Below are 15287 nucleotides of genomic sequence, written 5' to 3' on the forward strand. Positions count from 1 at the left end.
TATACCAGCCAGTTGTTCATCTGTTGCATTATGCATTTGTCTAGCTGTATGCTAGGAGGCTTTGGGTTTCCTCCAGCCTGCTCAGAGAAAGCTCTAGGGATCCAGGTACAGGGCTACCAGCATGGCTACTCTTTACAGCATCTGCATTAGCAGGTCTTCAGGACACGTTCCCTGGCTGATTATTACAAGGCTCAGACTGCCCTCTCCCCGCACTTAGAAGAGGGAGGCAGGAGCAGAAGAACAAAACATGCTCTGCTGCAGCAATTCTAGGAAACAAAATCATAACACACTCCAAGAAGCACACTGCTGAGATAGAACTAGAAAACATTTCCTGCAGACGGTTGTTCTTTGGAATGCTTACGGCTGTTTATTCCAACTCAAGGAAACGCAGGAGCCGAGCACGCAGCAGCAGCATGCTGAAGTTTCTGGGATGCTCATCCACGGGGCTTGGTGGGCGCTGCACAGCATTCGGCTGGGCTGGCTCTCTGAAGGTGTTGGGTGCAGAGATGCCAGAGGGCCCTGCAGGCTCTGTACTCCCTGCTATGGACTGATCATCACTGTGACGCAGGCGCAGGTTGTAGCGCTGCTGCAGGGATCTGTTCCACATCCTCTCCCTGGCTGCATGGCTCTGGTGATGGGTGAAGGTGCTGAGCATGTACTGCTGGTAGTCACCATCTGCTTGCATCGCGCACAAGATGCGGTCAAAAGGCTGCCTGCAGATGGGGCACACAGCATTGATGACAGCCCACTGCCAGATACAGCTAAAGCAGAAACAGTGAAAGCAGGTGGGTACATGGGCAGCTTGGCAGATGGCGTCCAGGCAGATGGGACACCGGTTGTCTGCTGCCTGACACGGCCCTGCCTGCTGTAGCTTGCTTGCATTGCCCATTTCCGCAGAGCCACTCTGCTTCTGATCCTCCTGGGTGTTCGATGCCATGCCCTGCCAAAAGAAACATTCTAAGTAACTTTTCTTGCGTTGGTAAGAAAAAGCAAAGGAAAGCTTATAAAGCAGTGGGAGAGAGGAGGGATGGGCACCCCAGAGGGTGTCCTTGCAACTATAAACCTGTGAGCCATCCAGCTTATCTAGGCTGTGGACACAAAGTCAAGATTGCAAAGGCATAAATGACTGAAAAAGAAATCAATAAAATTGAAATTAATTAAATCATTAGATATTACCAGAAGAAGTCCTGGTGCAATCATCTTTGTTGAAAGAGCCACTAGCTAGTTCAGATTAATAGAAGATACTACTTAGACCAATTAGCAGTCTATCTACCCCTAATTCAGTCTCCAAAATGGCAAAAAGAGAAGCTACAAAAGAAGCCTGCCAACCTACAGTGGTCCTTTCATCCTGCAGTTCCCTATCATCCGCATTATTTTTGTTAAGGGAGTGTCAAATCTTCCTGAAGGATAGAGAAGCTGAAACAAATAAAATATTTTTAATTTTCCTTTTAATTTCCAGTAGTCACATTCTAATATTTCATAAAATTAATGAGTAACATATTAATGATTATTTGCAGGGTATGACTTTGCAGGAAGTTTGTACTGACATACAGCAGCAGTACTTAATGGAGTCCTGAACGAGGATTAATGTATTTTAAGATCTCAGAGTTTTCATTTGAAGTTCTTCTCTGACTTCCGAAGATCTAATTTTTTATTCTTTTTTCCTTGTAACAGGTTTTAGCAATGGCTGTAATTGTTCTTTAAATGTTAAATAACAACTAATATTTCACTCCCCAAAATTGTATTAGTTTATCAATATATTTAAAGCCTGATTTATGACTTTTTAGGGGGCAGTCCTCAATGGCAGTTGTAGGTTCAAGGGTTTTACTTTAGCTGGACATCATGGTCACCTTTTGCAGTATTCATACATCCTAGAAATGTATTTACTATTAACCAAATAGTGCTGCCAAAAGCGCTACCAGCAGGTTAAGAAATAAAAATTAATGAACTGCATTTTATCTTTTTTTTTTTTTTTTTTTTTTTTTTTAAATACTATTTTGATGACAATCTTCCAAGCTTTAATAAATGTAATGGAAATTTCAGTTGCAAAAGTGCCCCCTCCTGAAACAGGTTGTTCAAGATACCATATGAATTGCGATCATGAACAGAGGATGTCATCTGAGTAATGTGCACTTTTCAAGATAACATACTAAAGAAGTTAAACTACTTGCTGCCAGGTCTCCTGACTTGAGGTTCCTCATGTTCAACATCTTTGCACTTCTTGCATATTAACTGAGGAAATGACTAATTAAAAGAAGACAAAACTTCATTAAAAATTGCCCTTTTGACAGGCAGATAATGGAACTTGGAATTGGGCAGGGGAAATCTCAGTTCCACAGCCTAAACAAAAAATTGTAGAGATTTTATACAGTTCTGTATAAAACTGATCTGTCAGGAAAGAAAATAGAGTAGAAAGAGCAATACCTATGTTCTTGTGAAGTACAAGATGGAGCACTGGAGGAAACAATGCACATTTGTAAAGAATGAATGCTGTACTTTTATGCTTTGCTGAAGAAGCATACTATGGTCATAGTGAAAGTACCACTTACATTCTACCTCCTGTAAACTGCCTCTGTTTTCTATGATTTTTATCTATGATGATGCTCCATAAGGTGATAGCCATACTGTACTATTCTAAGAAAAAAAAACCACTCAATTTCTGAGCTGGTAAAATAGCCATAGTATGTTTTCTGGATACACATCATACAGTTACCTTAATATTGACATGCAAGTTATTTCCATGGAGTCAGCACAGGTCACACCTGATTTCTAATGTCTGCTGAGTAGCCAATGCAATTAATATGTGTTATAAGTAGCATTTGATATCATTAGAATTCACATAATAGAAAAGAGCACATATAATAGAGTTGTACAAAGAGAAAGTTATTAAAACCAATAGCATACTACCTACTTAAAGGTGTATAGTTAAGGTTTCCATGGCAACCTTAACACTGCACTTCCTGCCTTTTGTATTTTAAAAGCTCATCTTCAATGTTGCTTTAATATAGTATTTTGCACTGAATATTTTTACCAATAGAAGGATTATTTTGAAACCTGACATTTCTAGGACTCCTAATACTAACCCAGTTTGCACAGCAACATAAATTATTCAGAAGAAACTGTACTAATACATATCTCACAACAATTACTGAGCTTCAGGCTGGTGTAATGAGTATGTGGTAGCCTATCTAGAGGTAAGGTGCTAGCAATTTCTCCTTGGAGCCCCACTTTGTTTCCTCCTCAACCCTGGCTGAAAAACTATCCGTCCTAAATAGTTAGATTAAAACTGATTAAAACTGATGGCAGCAAGCAATATGTCTGCAAATGTAAAATGGGAAACATTTGATTATTTGAATTATAGCTCATTAAAAAACTTATACTATAATGGTTTTGAGTAAAAGAAATACTTCAGATTACTGTTGCAGTACACTGCTCATTTTGAACCTCTAACTTTTGATTGGTCTTCTGTTAACTGATTCTGGCAAGAGTGTGCATGGGCATTCCATACACACAGATATCTGCTTGTTTCTTCACTGCTTACACTTCTATAGTGTAATAGTAATATAAATGTTAGTAATCTGCATGAGAAGCTTGGGTTTGCAAAGTCAGAGGTCCAACTTTTTACATGCTGCTCTACTTAAATGCTAAGTAAAAAACACATTTTCAGTTACTTCTGCGTTAAGGCTTCAGAGGAAAGCCTCGAAGAAAACACATACAATACGTACTATAAAGTTTATGATACTTTTTATACTGAACAATAGGAATATTCAGATTTCTTGAGTAAAGAATCTGAAACTATAGAACATTTTATTTCAAAGTTTTTACAGTACATAAAAATGCACTGTATTCTGCCAAGTGTACTTAAAACTTGGCAAACTTCACAACAGCTTTTGTGTACAGAGGCCTATAATAACCAGAATAGTAGTGTTTAGTGGTTTAACCTGGCATGCAACTGAGCAACACACAGCTGTTCACTCCCTCCCTCCACAGTGGAATCCAGGAGAGAATTGAAGAAGGTGAATGTACAAGAACTTGTAGGTTATGATAAGAATAGTTTAAGAAGAGAGAGAAAAATAAGAGAAAAGATCAAAATACAAAGCAAGTAATGCGCTGTAAGATTGCTTACCACCAGATGACTGATGCCCAGACCGTCCCAACGCTGCAGATCTCCTCCTGACCTATTCTCTCTGGTTTTATATGCCAAATGGTTCGGAATATCCCTTTGGCCAGTTTAGGTCAGCTGTCCTGGTTCTGTTCCCTCCCAGCTCCTCGTGCCCCCCCAGCCTCTCACTGGCAGGTCTGTACCAGCAGCTGAAATGTCCTTGGCTCTGCGCAGCCCTGCTCTGCAACAACTGAAACACCGGTGTGTTATCAACATTGTTCTCAGTCTAAATCCAAAACACAACATCAGCTACAGACACATCAGCACACATTTTTATCACTAAAGGCGCTAGAGAATGTTTTTCCATGAAATACCATCATCACATATATCTGAGTGACCAAAATTAGTGTTTAAACATGGAAAAAATTGAACTAAGCAAAATGAATGTTCAGCTGCATTGTCCACAAAGAATAAACTATCAAAACCAGGCATAAAAATGGAGACAGTAAAAAAATGTAACACAACAGAATGCAAGGTGACCACAACGGTCTTTTCCAACCTTAATGATTCTATGATCCTGTAAAAAAAAAAGAACAGTTCTCACAACCTACTCAATATCTTGCAGTGCAAGGAACTGAAGACAGCAGGTAGCAAGTAGTATTTTCTTTGCTAGCCCACAGTAGGCCACTCCCAGCTTGTTCAAATCTCAGTGTCCTAGCTGAGGCATTCAGTATGGTCAGGTCTAACACAGGCGTCATACCTAATGTCTCTACAAAAAGCTTAATTCTTTAAGAAAGAAAAGAAATTGTATTTATTTGTCCCTCCATTTGGCTATGCTAATATCTGCATGAAGTTAACCTAATGGTTAAGCGCTGTTTTCAGAGCCATTAACTTTAAATGGTCATTTCTCACCCACTGATAAAAAGACCAAGCCACAGAGAAATGTCTACTTCATAATATTTAGTGTCCTTAGTAAAAATCTGACCCTGAGAAACTGGCTTATTAGGCAAAGCCCTCCAAAGCTTTACTGATTAGTTTAGGAGTTGGGAAACATCAGTATCTCCCCAGGACTACAATGGATTGAAAATAAAGCAAATAATGTGAAAGCACAGTTTTGGAGAGCTAAGAATCGACTAATATCATCCACTGTTTTCAATCAAAATTCAGAACTTATTTTTAAAAATTTGTCTTTATTTGCACAGCAGAGAAAGCAGCAACATTAAGGAAAATACAAAACTTAGAACCTCCGGTTTAAAAGAAGTTGTGTTTAAAGGAATCCAATTACGAAATTTACAATACCAAATCACTGAAGTCATGCAATTGTTAACAAATACATACTAAACTAACTTGTGCACAGCATTAACAACTTAGCACAACGGCCTTGATTTTATTATGTTGGCCCACAATGTCAGAGGCAGATGGTGATGGTACAGCAGTAGAAGATGAACCTTCTTACCAATATCCTGTTATATTTTCTAGTTGTGTGACAGATGGCAGCAGAGGGGCATTCCAACAATTTGGTGTCTGACATGGAAGGGCATGCAGAGCAAAGGTGTGTCACTGAATTCCTCCATCTGAAAAATGACACCCAATGACATTCACTGACACTTGCTGAGCATTTATGGAGACCAAACAGTGGATGAGAGCACAGTGAGGCAGTGGATGGTGTGTTTCAGCAGTGCTGACGGTGTGTCACCTCCACAGGCACAGATTTTTATAAGTGCAGCATGATGGCTCTTGTTCATTGCTGGCAAAATTGCTTTCCTCATGGTGGTGACTCTGCTGAAAAGCAGTGTTTTGTAGCTAAGATTTTCCTCCATTAAATAGCGTTATTGTGCTCTTTGTATCTGTTGGAGTTTCCATGGAAACAAATCGGAAGCATTACTTTTGGAGCAATGTGTGTGTGTTTCTTGCATAGTCACTATATATTTCAATGTCAATGTCTATGGTATACTCACTGCTTTTCAAATATAGTTCACTGCAGATTGTGTGATATGCATACGAGCATATAAAACCTTATTGTAATAAAGAAATACGTCACCTTATTTCTCAAATAAAGTACATACAGGCATAACACTAATATTATTAAACCTGGTTCAACATTGAACATCAGAACGAGGCTGTCACACAATGAGGAAGATATAATGCATTTGTCTAATTAAAAACAAAGAACAATTAAAAAAAAAAACATTCATTTTGCCTTCAGTATTTATTTGCAAAACTTTTGGATCATGTTTTTAATGCAGTAGATACTTACATGGACGCCTGCCAACCTATAGCAATAGATTTGTGTACACCTGACTTAAGTTCTTTGCAGCATTATTAATATCTTGTATTGTTTTCCTGAGAAAAGCTGCTTTTTGCCTCATATATAAAATTTATTTTAGACCTAAGTCTCTGGTTTGGCATCAGTCCCAGAATATCCTGGTTGCTAAACAAATGGCAAAGTATATCATATGGATATCATGATGAAAAAACTGCTGTCTTCACTGTGGATTCTGCATCATATTAATCTCTTTTCAGCTCCGTTCACTTCCTCGTAGTTACATTTCTTATTTTAATTTACTTACCATGTTAGGTCTCAGCACAAAATATGAAAATGGCATATTTATAATGAAATGCCAGTTTCATTATTTTAGACCTGGCCCTAACATGAGCAACATAAAAAGTGATACATTCCGGCTGTTTCTGATACTGAAAAATGCTTTAAGAAAGTTGATTTGTTTCCCAGTGAGGAGAGCATATGGCTGCTTGCTGTTGTAAAGCATATTCTAAACATACAGCTGGCTGAGTTCCCATACATCTTGCCCAGTGTAAACAGAGTGAGAAAAGAGGCTGCAGACTTCTTAGGAATTTTAAGGTTTCCATAGAAGAATAACTTTTTCCTCTGTTTGGTTTTGTTTATTTTTTGCCTTTTTTTTTTTCCTACTCCAGCTACTGAATTTTGAACTCCTTTGATCAAACTTTTCAGAACTATTTACCTTCAAATAGTACCTAAATTTGGAGTATTTCAACTCTAAAGAAGTTTCAGAAAACCACAAAACAAAAACAAACAAGAACTTTAATGTTGTTTAATTGTTTCCTTTCCATAACAGTGATTTTAACTACTGTACTGGAGCAGTAACAAGAATTGCTGTATCCAGAATTAGCTTCTGAAAGTAATTTTCTTCCCTACCCAACATAAATAAATGTTATTTACAGTTTTTAGAGGCAAAATTCAGCCATCTGCTTCTATTAAGGATTACAAACTTATTTCATTGTTCAGTTTCTTTGCTGTTGTTCCAATAAATTTGCATAACAAACTGTTCTAATAATTGTACCATATTTATTCTAAAACAATATTATCTTTGGAGGCAAGAAGTACACGATGAATCCTAATCCTATCCTATTCTGGAGTTCAGCTGAAATCTCTAGTGCTAGTTTTCAAACTCCCTGTTGCTCAGCTCTGATTATCTCTTGACAAGCAACCTGATTCTTCACAAGAATGACTAAAACCAAAAGTAAGGCTTTGAAGCTCTTTTCTTATACAAGGGGATCTATGCTATCTGTTAACTCTCAGGGATCACAATCAGGAGCAGGATGGAAGAATGCACACAATGAGAAAAAAGCAGAATAGCTCTCTTGTCAAAGCACAGAGATCTGCCTCATAGGGCTGTTGCTGATTTGTAGAACATTAGGTTATTTCAAGTCCTTCATAGAACAGTGTACCTATTTTGAAAAACAGGTGAGCAGTCTGAACAAAAAAAAAAAAAAGAAAAGAAAAGAAAAAGTATCTGTTACACTATTTATCCTCAGTTCTACCCCTCCTCAGGGTGCAAGTATTTCAGATCATTCTTGCTTTTGCATTCATAGTCTTCGTACATCTACCACCCTTGGAGCGAAATCCCGATTTCTTTACCCAAATATTATATTATTGACTAACTTTGGAACTTAATTCTGAATTTGATAGCAATTAATCTATCAATTAAAAATACCTGCACTGACTGCCTGCTCTCTAGGTCCCACTTGGCACTGCTCATCAGTGGGACAGAACTGCCACCTACTCCTCCCCATCCTGCCACAGAAATGTCACAGCCACACGCTGCACAAGACACAGCTTACGGCATGGCTGTCCAACCTTTTGGCTTACTTGGGCCACACTAAATGAACGGGAATTGCCTTGAGCTACATATAAAATATATAACAAATGTATTATATAACAAAACTTATTTTTACTTTTTTTTTTTTTATTAAAATATATATTAAAAAATCAACAAAGTCATAAAAACTAGTGCTATGTTTGGTCTTGTTTTTGTGTGAATGCACCAAGCTGGTTCAGTGGCAGTGGATTAGATTTTTAGTTAAGTTCTAAAGGCGTCTGTCAGAGATTTCTGGTGAAATATTACTCTTCCTGTGCATCATCCTTGACAATAATTTTTCTCAAATGCTCATACTGCCAAAAAGCAATGACATGAATAAGGTGTGACTGTGAAGAGAGAGAGATTTTTCTCTAGTAAGAGAGAGCTTATGAAAGTCTTGCAAGGAGACAGGAGCAGATTTTGAGCTAAATGTCTGATTGCAACTCTATACATATCATAAGGAAATTTGCAAGCAATGTATTTATGTCAACTGAAAATGGAGTCCCAAATATATAAAAAAATAACTTTTTTGGAAATCTTGAAACCTGCTCTCATATTTATCAAAACGTAATGCATAGCTGCATATTTTTCACTGTTTACAGAAGTGTGTTCAGCCAATGCATCAAAATGCATGAAATTATTTGCTATAAATTAAGCTTGCCATAATTTAAGTTTTGTTTCAAATGCTGTTGTTGTCTGAAACTAGACACAGCCAAGGTTATTTTCACTTTGAAGACACATGTTTAACTCATCTAAACGAGCAGTCCCAAGCATAAAAATGCTAAAAGAAGTGAGCTTCTTTTAATCTTCAGATTCTGGCAGAAATTTTCCTTTTGATTCTGTAAAAGGGCTTGTTTTCACTCTGCAAATCATAAAGCCTAAATTTTTAGCTTTTTACACTGACTTAACCACCTTCCTTCAGAAAAGTAAATGATGACCCCATAATCAGCAGCTATACTTTTAAGGATCTCCCGGAATTGGTGATGATTCAGTCCCTTGGACTTTATGAAATTCAGAGTTTGATGACTACTTCCATGAAATTATGCATTCTTAAAGCTTTTAGACATAAACTTTCCTGATGTCTGACATGGTGATATTTCATCAAACCTAAGTTGTTAGTGGTAACTGCATCTTCTTCTATTAAGCTCCTCTTTTTTACCAATCATCATTGGGACACTATCCAGTAGCTACACTACACCAGATATGTTGACAAAGGTTAAAGAAAATTGCTTTTTTTTTTTTTTTTTTTTTTTTTTTTAACTGCTTCCTACAAATCAAGAGATTTGTGTCATTCAGTGTCACCCAAGAAGCCATTTTTTTGGTGACATTATATTCAATACTTTGAATGAAAAAGTCGAGTTCTATCTGTAGAAGCAGTAATTTATCACCAAAGCATAAAACTTGAAATCAGCAGCTTTGTTCTCCAAATCTTTTTCAATAGATGTTCCTGTTCCTTTAGTTCACCCGGCTGTGGACTGGTGAGATTAACTGATTTCAAAAAAATCTTTTCTTAAATCAGGGCACTTCTGTGTGCTGCGCTTTCCATTTTTCTGTAATCACATCTGCTATCACCTAACTAGCTTTTATAACCGAATCTATTTGAAATTCAGCTTAAAAAATTTGCTGAGCTGACACTTTTCAGTTCGGCTATTTTGTCTTTACAAAGCATTCCTTGAAACACATGGAATTCGCCACTACGTCTGCCTTTTCCAATTGTCATCTTCGATAACGGGCAGAATTTCCTTGCAAGTTATCAGGGCGCCATACCGTCAGCAGCCGGCCCCGGGGCAGAGAGGCCGCCATGATGACAAGGCAGCACGGGGCGAGGGCGGCAGCGCGAGCTGTTCTGGGCCGCGGGGAGGACGAGCCCGGCCTACAGCGACCGCTGCCAGACCGCGCAGCCCGACGAAGGCGTTCGCTCCGCTTCTTTACAGGCAGGCGAAGGAGCCGACGCCGCTCCCGCCCAGGAGCTGAGCCGCAACCCGACGGCGACAACCCTCCGCCGCTACCGGCTACCCGTCACTGGCGACAGCGCATGCGCCCGGTGGGGAGGGCCGGCGGCGCTGGCTCTTCCTGCCGCCCGGTGTGGATCCGGGTGAGGGCTCGCGCCCGGCGAGGCGGCTGACCGCCCGTTTCCGGTTGTGTCGTGCTCGGCCGTCTGCGAAACGCGGTCGAGGTGGGTGCTGCGGGTCACTGCGCGAGCCCGACGTGAGCGTGCTGGCGGGGCTCGTGTCGTGGCGGCTCGTGTCGTGGCGGAGCCGGACCTGGGCCGGGCGGTGGAAGGGCCTCGCGGCCGGGCCTTCGGGCTCGCTCGCTGAGGAGGAGTGCCGGCAGTCCCTTGTTTACCTCCCGCAGAAGCACGCGCTTGTCTGAAGGAAGTGCCCCTCTGAGGGACCGAGCCTGAGCTGCAGTGCTCCTGGAGCACCCCGCCGTCTCAGTCGAGGTACTGTCCGGAGAGCCGCCTAAGTGCAGCCGCAGCTCCTGTGGGGCAGCGGAGGCACTGCGTTGTGCCGAGCTTCGACTGAGGGAAACTGCTTCACTGCTCGTCGGGTTCCGAGTCAGGGAAACTGCTTCACTGCTTTTGGTTCCCCCCTCTCTCTCTGTCCCTTCCCCCCTTTCTGTAGTTTCCCTCTCTGCTATTTGCAGTCTTAAAGATGGAAAACCTGTTGCTGTAACAGCTATATCCTCAGTTGTGATGCGAGGTTCTACTAAGTTGCTGATCGAATATATCTGTCACCTTCTGTACAGCATATTTAATGCTGTAGAAGCACCTGAGGAGATCAGAGAGAGGTGTGGGGTGCTACCTGTTGTTAAACTGCTGTCTGTGGAAATAGGAGTGTTTACGGGACTTGCATCTGTGAAGATTAAGTCCCTCCATTAACAAATTACACATTTCTCACTGTAATCCTTGCAGAGTCTGTTTCCTCTCTTAACGCAAGTTTGATGCATGTTTTGTTTGTACTTTTCCATGGGTTTGAGGCTTAAGTGTCATTAAGACTACATACAAATGTCAGGTAACCGGGAGGAGTGGGAGAGGGAGAGAAGGACAAGTGGCCTTTCGTCGAAGGAGCTGTGCACAAATAAACTCCTTGCACTTGTTTTGCATAGGTTCTGTGCTAATGCTGCTTGCACCATCTGCCAGAGCTGTCTGAGGAGGCTGGAACACAAAGACATTTTGCAGTGGTAGGTGAAAGATGAGGTCAAGACTGTGGCAAATGTGTCACCTTGCTACAGTGAAACTAGAAATAACTGGTTTTATTTCATGCTGTGACAGAATAGCTACTAATGTAACTGTTAATACAGTGATTAGTTTGATAATTAAGAGAACCTAGAAGTGGTATTTTATTGCAAACTTAGATACTGTGTAATACTTCTTGCAGTTGCATTACTATGGCACTGGGTAGACAAAAGGTTTTGATACAATAATTAGGGAAACACTGCCATTACTCTTCTGATTTTTGAATGTTTAAATGTTTAATAAACTTCTCCTTGTTTGCAAGGTTCTTATATGAGCTCCAAGGGGGGAAAAAAAATACAAAACAAAACCAATAATTGAAGAAACTTCAAAATTATACCAAGTTTTCACTGTAGCTTAGAGAGGTATAGAGTATTGATAATTGGTATTTAAAATCATATCATCTGGTCTTGACTTGTAAATTCTGAGTTTTTGTTGTTGCCATCTTATAAGTTGAACCTACAGTGCAGTACTGAGGATTTGTAATTCATCAGCAGTTGAACGTGTTGCACAGACAAAGATTCCTTCAGTAGTTCTGATAAAGCATAGTCCATGCAAATAGCAGTCAATTGTGCCAGAATAAATTTTAAATTTAAAAGAAAAAATTAACTTTACTGTTATGGAATCCACTGTATAAACATATGTATAAAGCGATGCTATGTATTTATTTTTAAAGTATTAGTAGATTACTTTCCAATTGCTGTTATCTTTCTGCAGCTTCTTTGAATATCATGCAAAAAAGCTGATTTTGCTTATGCTTGGTAATCAGCAGCATCTGCATGGTCTTATGATGGAGTATGTTACAAACATTGTTTTTGAATAATTGGATTATGAAACACTTTCCATTCAAATAAATTATTTTTCCTTGAGATTATAAATCTTAAATTTTGTTTCATGGATTTTTTTCTAAAATTAAGAGTAAAGTGGAGGGGAGCAAACAAAAAAGCAAATTTTAAAATAAATAGATAGTAATTGTGAAACTTGGAAAATACAGTGTTTTTATTTTTCCATCTTGTCCTGAAAGGAGATGCAGCTCCTTTGCAGCATGCAATCATAATTTTCTTAAGCAGTAGATAGAAAAATATTCTAAATAATGCAGAGTTTTAAACTGTAAAGTTTAGGAGGTAACTCTTATTTGTTGCCTATTTTCATTTGTTTATTTGCTTTTCTTGAAGGTAAAAGGATACATGTTCACCTTTAGCAAAGGAGCATGTTCCCAAACTCCTCCAACTTGGGTCGTCCACCCTTTCCTCCTAAACATCTACAACAGAATAATTTCCTGAATAAGGTTCCTTTAAACGTACGACCTGTTCTCTCCCACCAGCAGATTATTAATGCTCATGTTAACTTTCAGAATGCAATGTAAGTATGGTAAAATTTGTTATTGGAGATTGAATTGATGAGTACTGTTAACTGTCTTTTGAAAGAAGTATTTCTATTTGGGGGGATATTTTTTAGTGTTTTTAACGTTAAACTTTGTTAGACTTAAAGATTGGAGTGTGCCACACGTAAAACAGAGCTGTATAATTTCTTGCACTGATTTACAAGTTTTAGTGCTCTGCCGTGTTGTGTGTACTGTGCAAGGTGCCATTACATCAGTTAATAATACAGAGCAAAATAAGCAATTCATAAAGAGTTTTAGTCATGTTTTAGTCATTATGTGAATAACAGTTATAGACTGTAGTCTTTCCAGGGCTTCGTTGGGTGGGAACCTTGCGACTGCACTGGCTCGTACACCACAACCATTGACTTATGGAAATGGCAGTCCAGTGAATACATCTGCTCCTTCCCCGACATTCCGAGGAAAAAAGTAAGATGGATGGGGAAGTGGGTGGGTGTGCAGTTAATACTGGTTGTACTGAGCATGTGACAAAGTTTATTCAATACTAATTTTTTTGTTCAAGTTGCATTTAGTTAGAAAATTTGTGAATATTGAACAGAACTGATGATTTTCTTCCCTCCCTTCCCCTCACCTCCATGTCATGGAACTTCAAAACATTCTTGTATATGCTGTTTAGAATTTTAGTCCTCATAAGTGGCTTGGTACATGTAGTTATCTTTCCAGCAGTTGTGGCCTTATGGAACTGTGACTTGTGCATTTTCTTTTTATGCCTTGATAGCCCATATTCTTTGTATGCTTGACTATGGGAGGATTTGTGTCAGTGAGTGTTCTCTTCTGTATATTTGCAAGTTAAAACTGCAGTGTTTGTGGAAACAGTAAATGTTTATTCTGTTTTCCTTAATTATGCGATGTTTTGGCTTTTGGTGTCTGAATTTAGGACTTCGTATTTAAGTTTTGTGGGTTTTTAGGAGGAAACAATTTGTATGGAAACAATTTGCCTGCTTCTCAAAAAACAAATGTAGGTAATTTTGTTTCTTCAGCTGCAAGAAGAAAAGGAATTTCAGATGTGAGCATGGTTTTCTCTTGGCATTTTAGAAAAAGATTACTTATCTTCCTTAGGAGTTCTGAAATAGTAGTCGATACATGTTAGCACACTTTTTAACAATTTCGTGAATCATCTGATACAGAGCAAATTTCGTAATCTTTCTTCATATTTATTTCTTATATGCAGTTTCTCAACCAGGTTTTTAACAGAAAGGAACTGTATATGAAAACATGGTGTTTAACTGTAATTGAGCATATAGGCATTGCGTGAACTAGAGATGTTCCTGGTTTCATGCTGCTGCACGCATGCTTTTTTCCTCTTGAAAAGCTGTGTCGCATTAAAAGATTTGCAGACAAGTAGTTAATCCTTAGATCTCGAGTTGACTCTTCTTAAGCTATTTCTGTTGAAACAGTCTCATGTTTGGATTTAACATTACACTGTGAGTTCCTTTAAAACTGAGGGTAGGGAATGTTACCAGAACTTCTCTCACACTTGAAAACTGAAATGATAATTTGAGGTCTCTTAAGTAGAATTTTGTATTTCATTGATAATACTACCTGTCCTGGTCCCTAGGCTACATTGCTGCCAGCTTTTCTGATAGCAAGAAGTAATTCCAGTTTCACTGATTCTTAATTCATTGACACGAGTACGCTTGATTTCATGTTGGCTTTTTACTTAGTACGTGAACACTATTGTGCTAGTTAGCTTATATGCAATACTAGGTGCATAAAAGTTGAATGTCCTTGTATTTACTTTTCTGTGGGTAGTTCACAATATTCAAACGTCGATCAACTTTCAGTACAGTTTATTCTATATAAAAATTCAGATGCAAAGGGACTTTCTGTTAAGATCACTGTGTTCTTAAAGATAGACAAATTCCTGTGACAGGTGAATTATGGGGGAAATTTACAAGTTTGTGTTTGAAAATAAAATGTTAGTTTTAGGTATGGCTAACTAGTATCATTAGTTTGATTTGTCAAAAAAAAAGTGTTTCTTTTTTTTGCCTGGATGACATTTTACTGTCTATAATCTAAGCCTGCGCTGACAAATGCCACATTTACGTTGGTTGTTTGGTTGAGTTTTTTTTCCTCCCCTTCCCAATACTGATTTTATTAACCTCTTTATTAACCTATTAACCTCCTGAGTATTCAGGATGCGCAGAATTTCCTCAGTGCACTTCTTTTACACAGATTAAGTGCAAATTTCTTTTAAATATATTTTACAAAAAATAAGAAGTAGGTGGTCACAAAAATAGCATGATCAACATTCATCTTTCCTAGCCGCCCTGCCTAACTAAGCTTGACATTTAGTTTCAGCTGGTTAGTATAAGTACTTTTGGTGAGTGGTAGCGTCAGTTCACTTAAATGGAAGCTGCACTTCTGCCGTTCTGTGTTCCGTCTTCTCATTCCAGGTTAATTTCCCCTGAAACTTAGGATGGACATACT

General features: G+C 38.8%; 2 protein-coding genes across 2 annotated transcripts in view; one reads left to right on the plus strand and one right to left on the minus strand.

Annotated features, from left to right (window-relative positions):
• Positions 1 to 367: 367 nt before the first annotated feature.
• LOC306957503 (uncharacterized protein) lies at positions 368 to 937 on the minus strand (the record flags this gene model as incomplete). Its single annotated transcript, XM_079548963.1, has 1 exon — positions 368 to 937. The coding sequence occupies one exon, from the start codon at positions 935 to 937 to the stop codon at positions 368 to 370; it is 570 nt and encodes a 189-aa protein (XP_079405089.1).
• Positions 938 to 12665: 11728 nt separating this feature from the next.
• The window catches only part of TENT2 (terminal nucleotidyltransferase 2), a gene marked incomplete at both ends in the record, with an annotated part of 37702 nt that continues 35080 nt past the window's right edge, over positions 12666 to 15287 (plus strand). Inside the window, 2 exons of the mRNA XM_079548476.1 lie at positions 12666 to 12817; positions 13140 to 13265. Of these exons, the coding sequence (XP_079404602.1) occupies positions 12666 to 12817; positions 13140 to 13265 (278 nt within the window). The remainder of the gene's footprint in view (positions 12818 to 13139; positions 13266 to 15287) is intronic.

This window comes from Tetrao urogallus (assembly GCF_951394365.1).
Source record: "Tetrao urogallus genome assembly, chromosome: Z".
NCBI classification, from domain to species: domain Eukaryota; kingdom Metazoa; phylum Chordata; class Aves; order Galliformes; family Phasianidae; genus Tetrao; species Tetrao urogallus.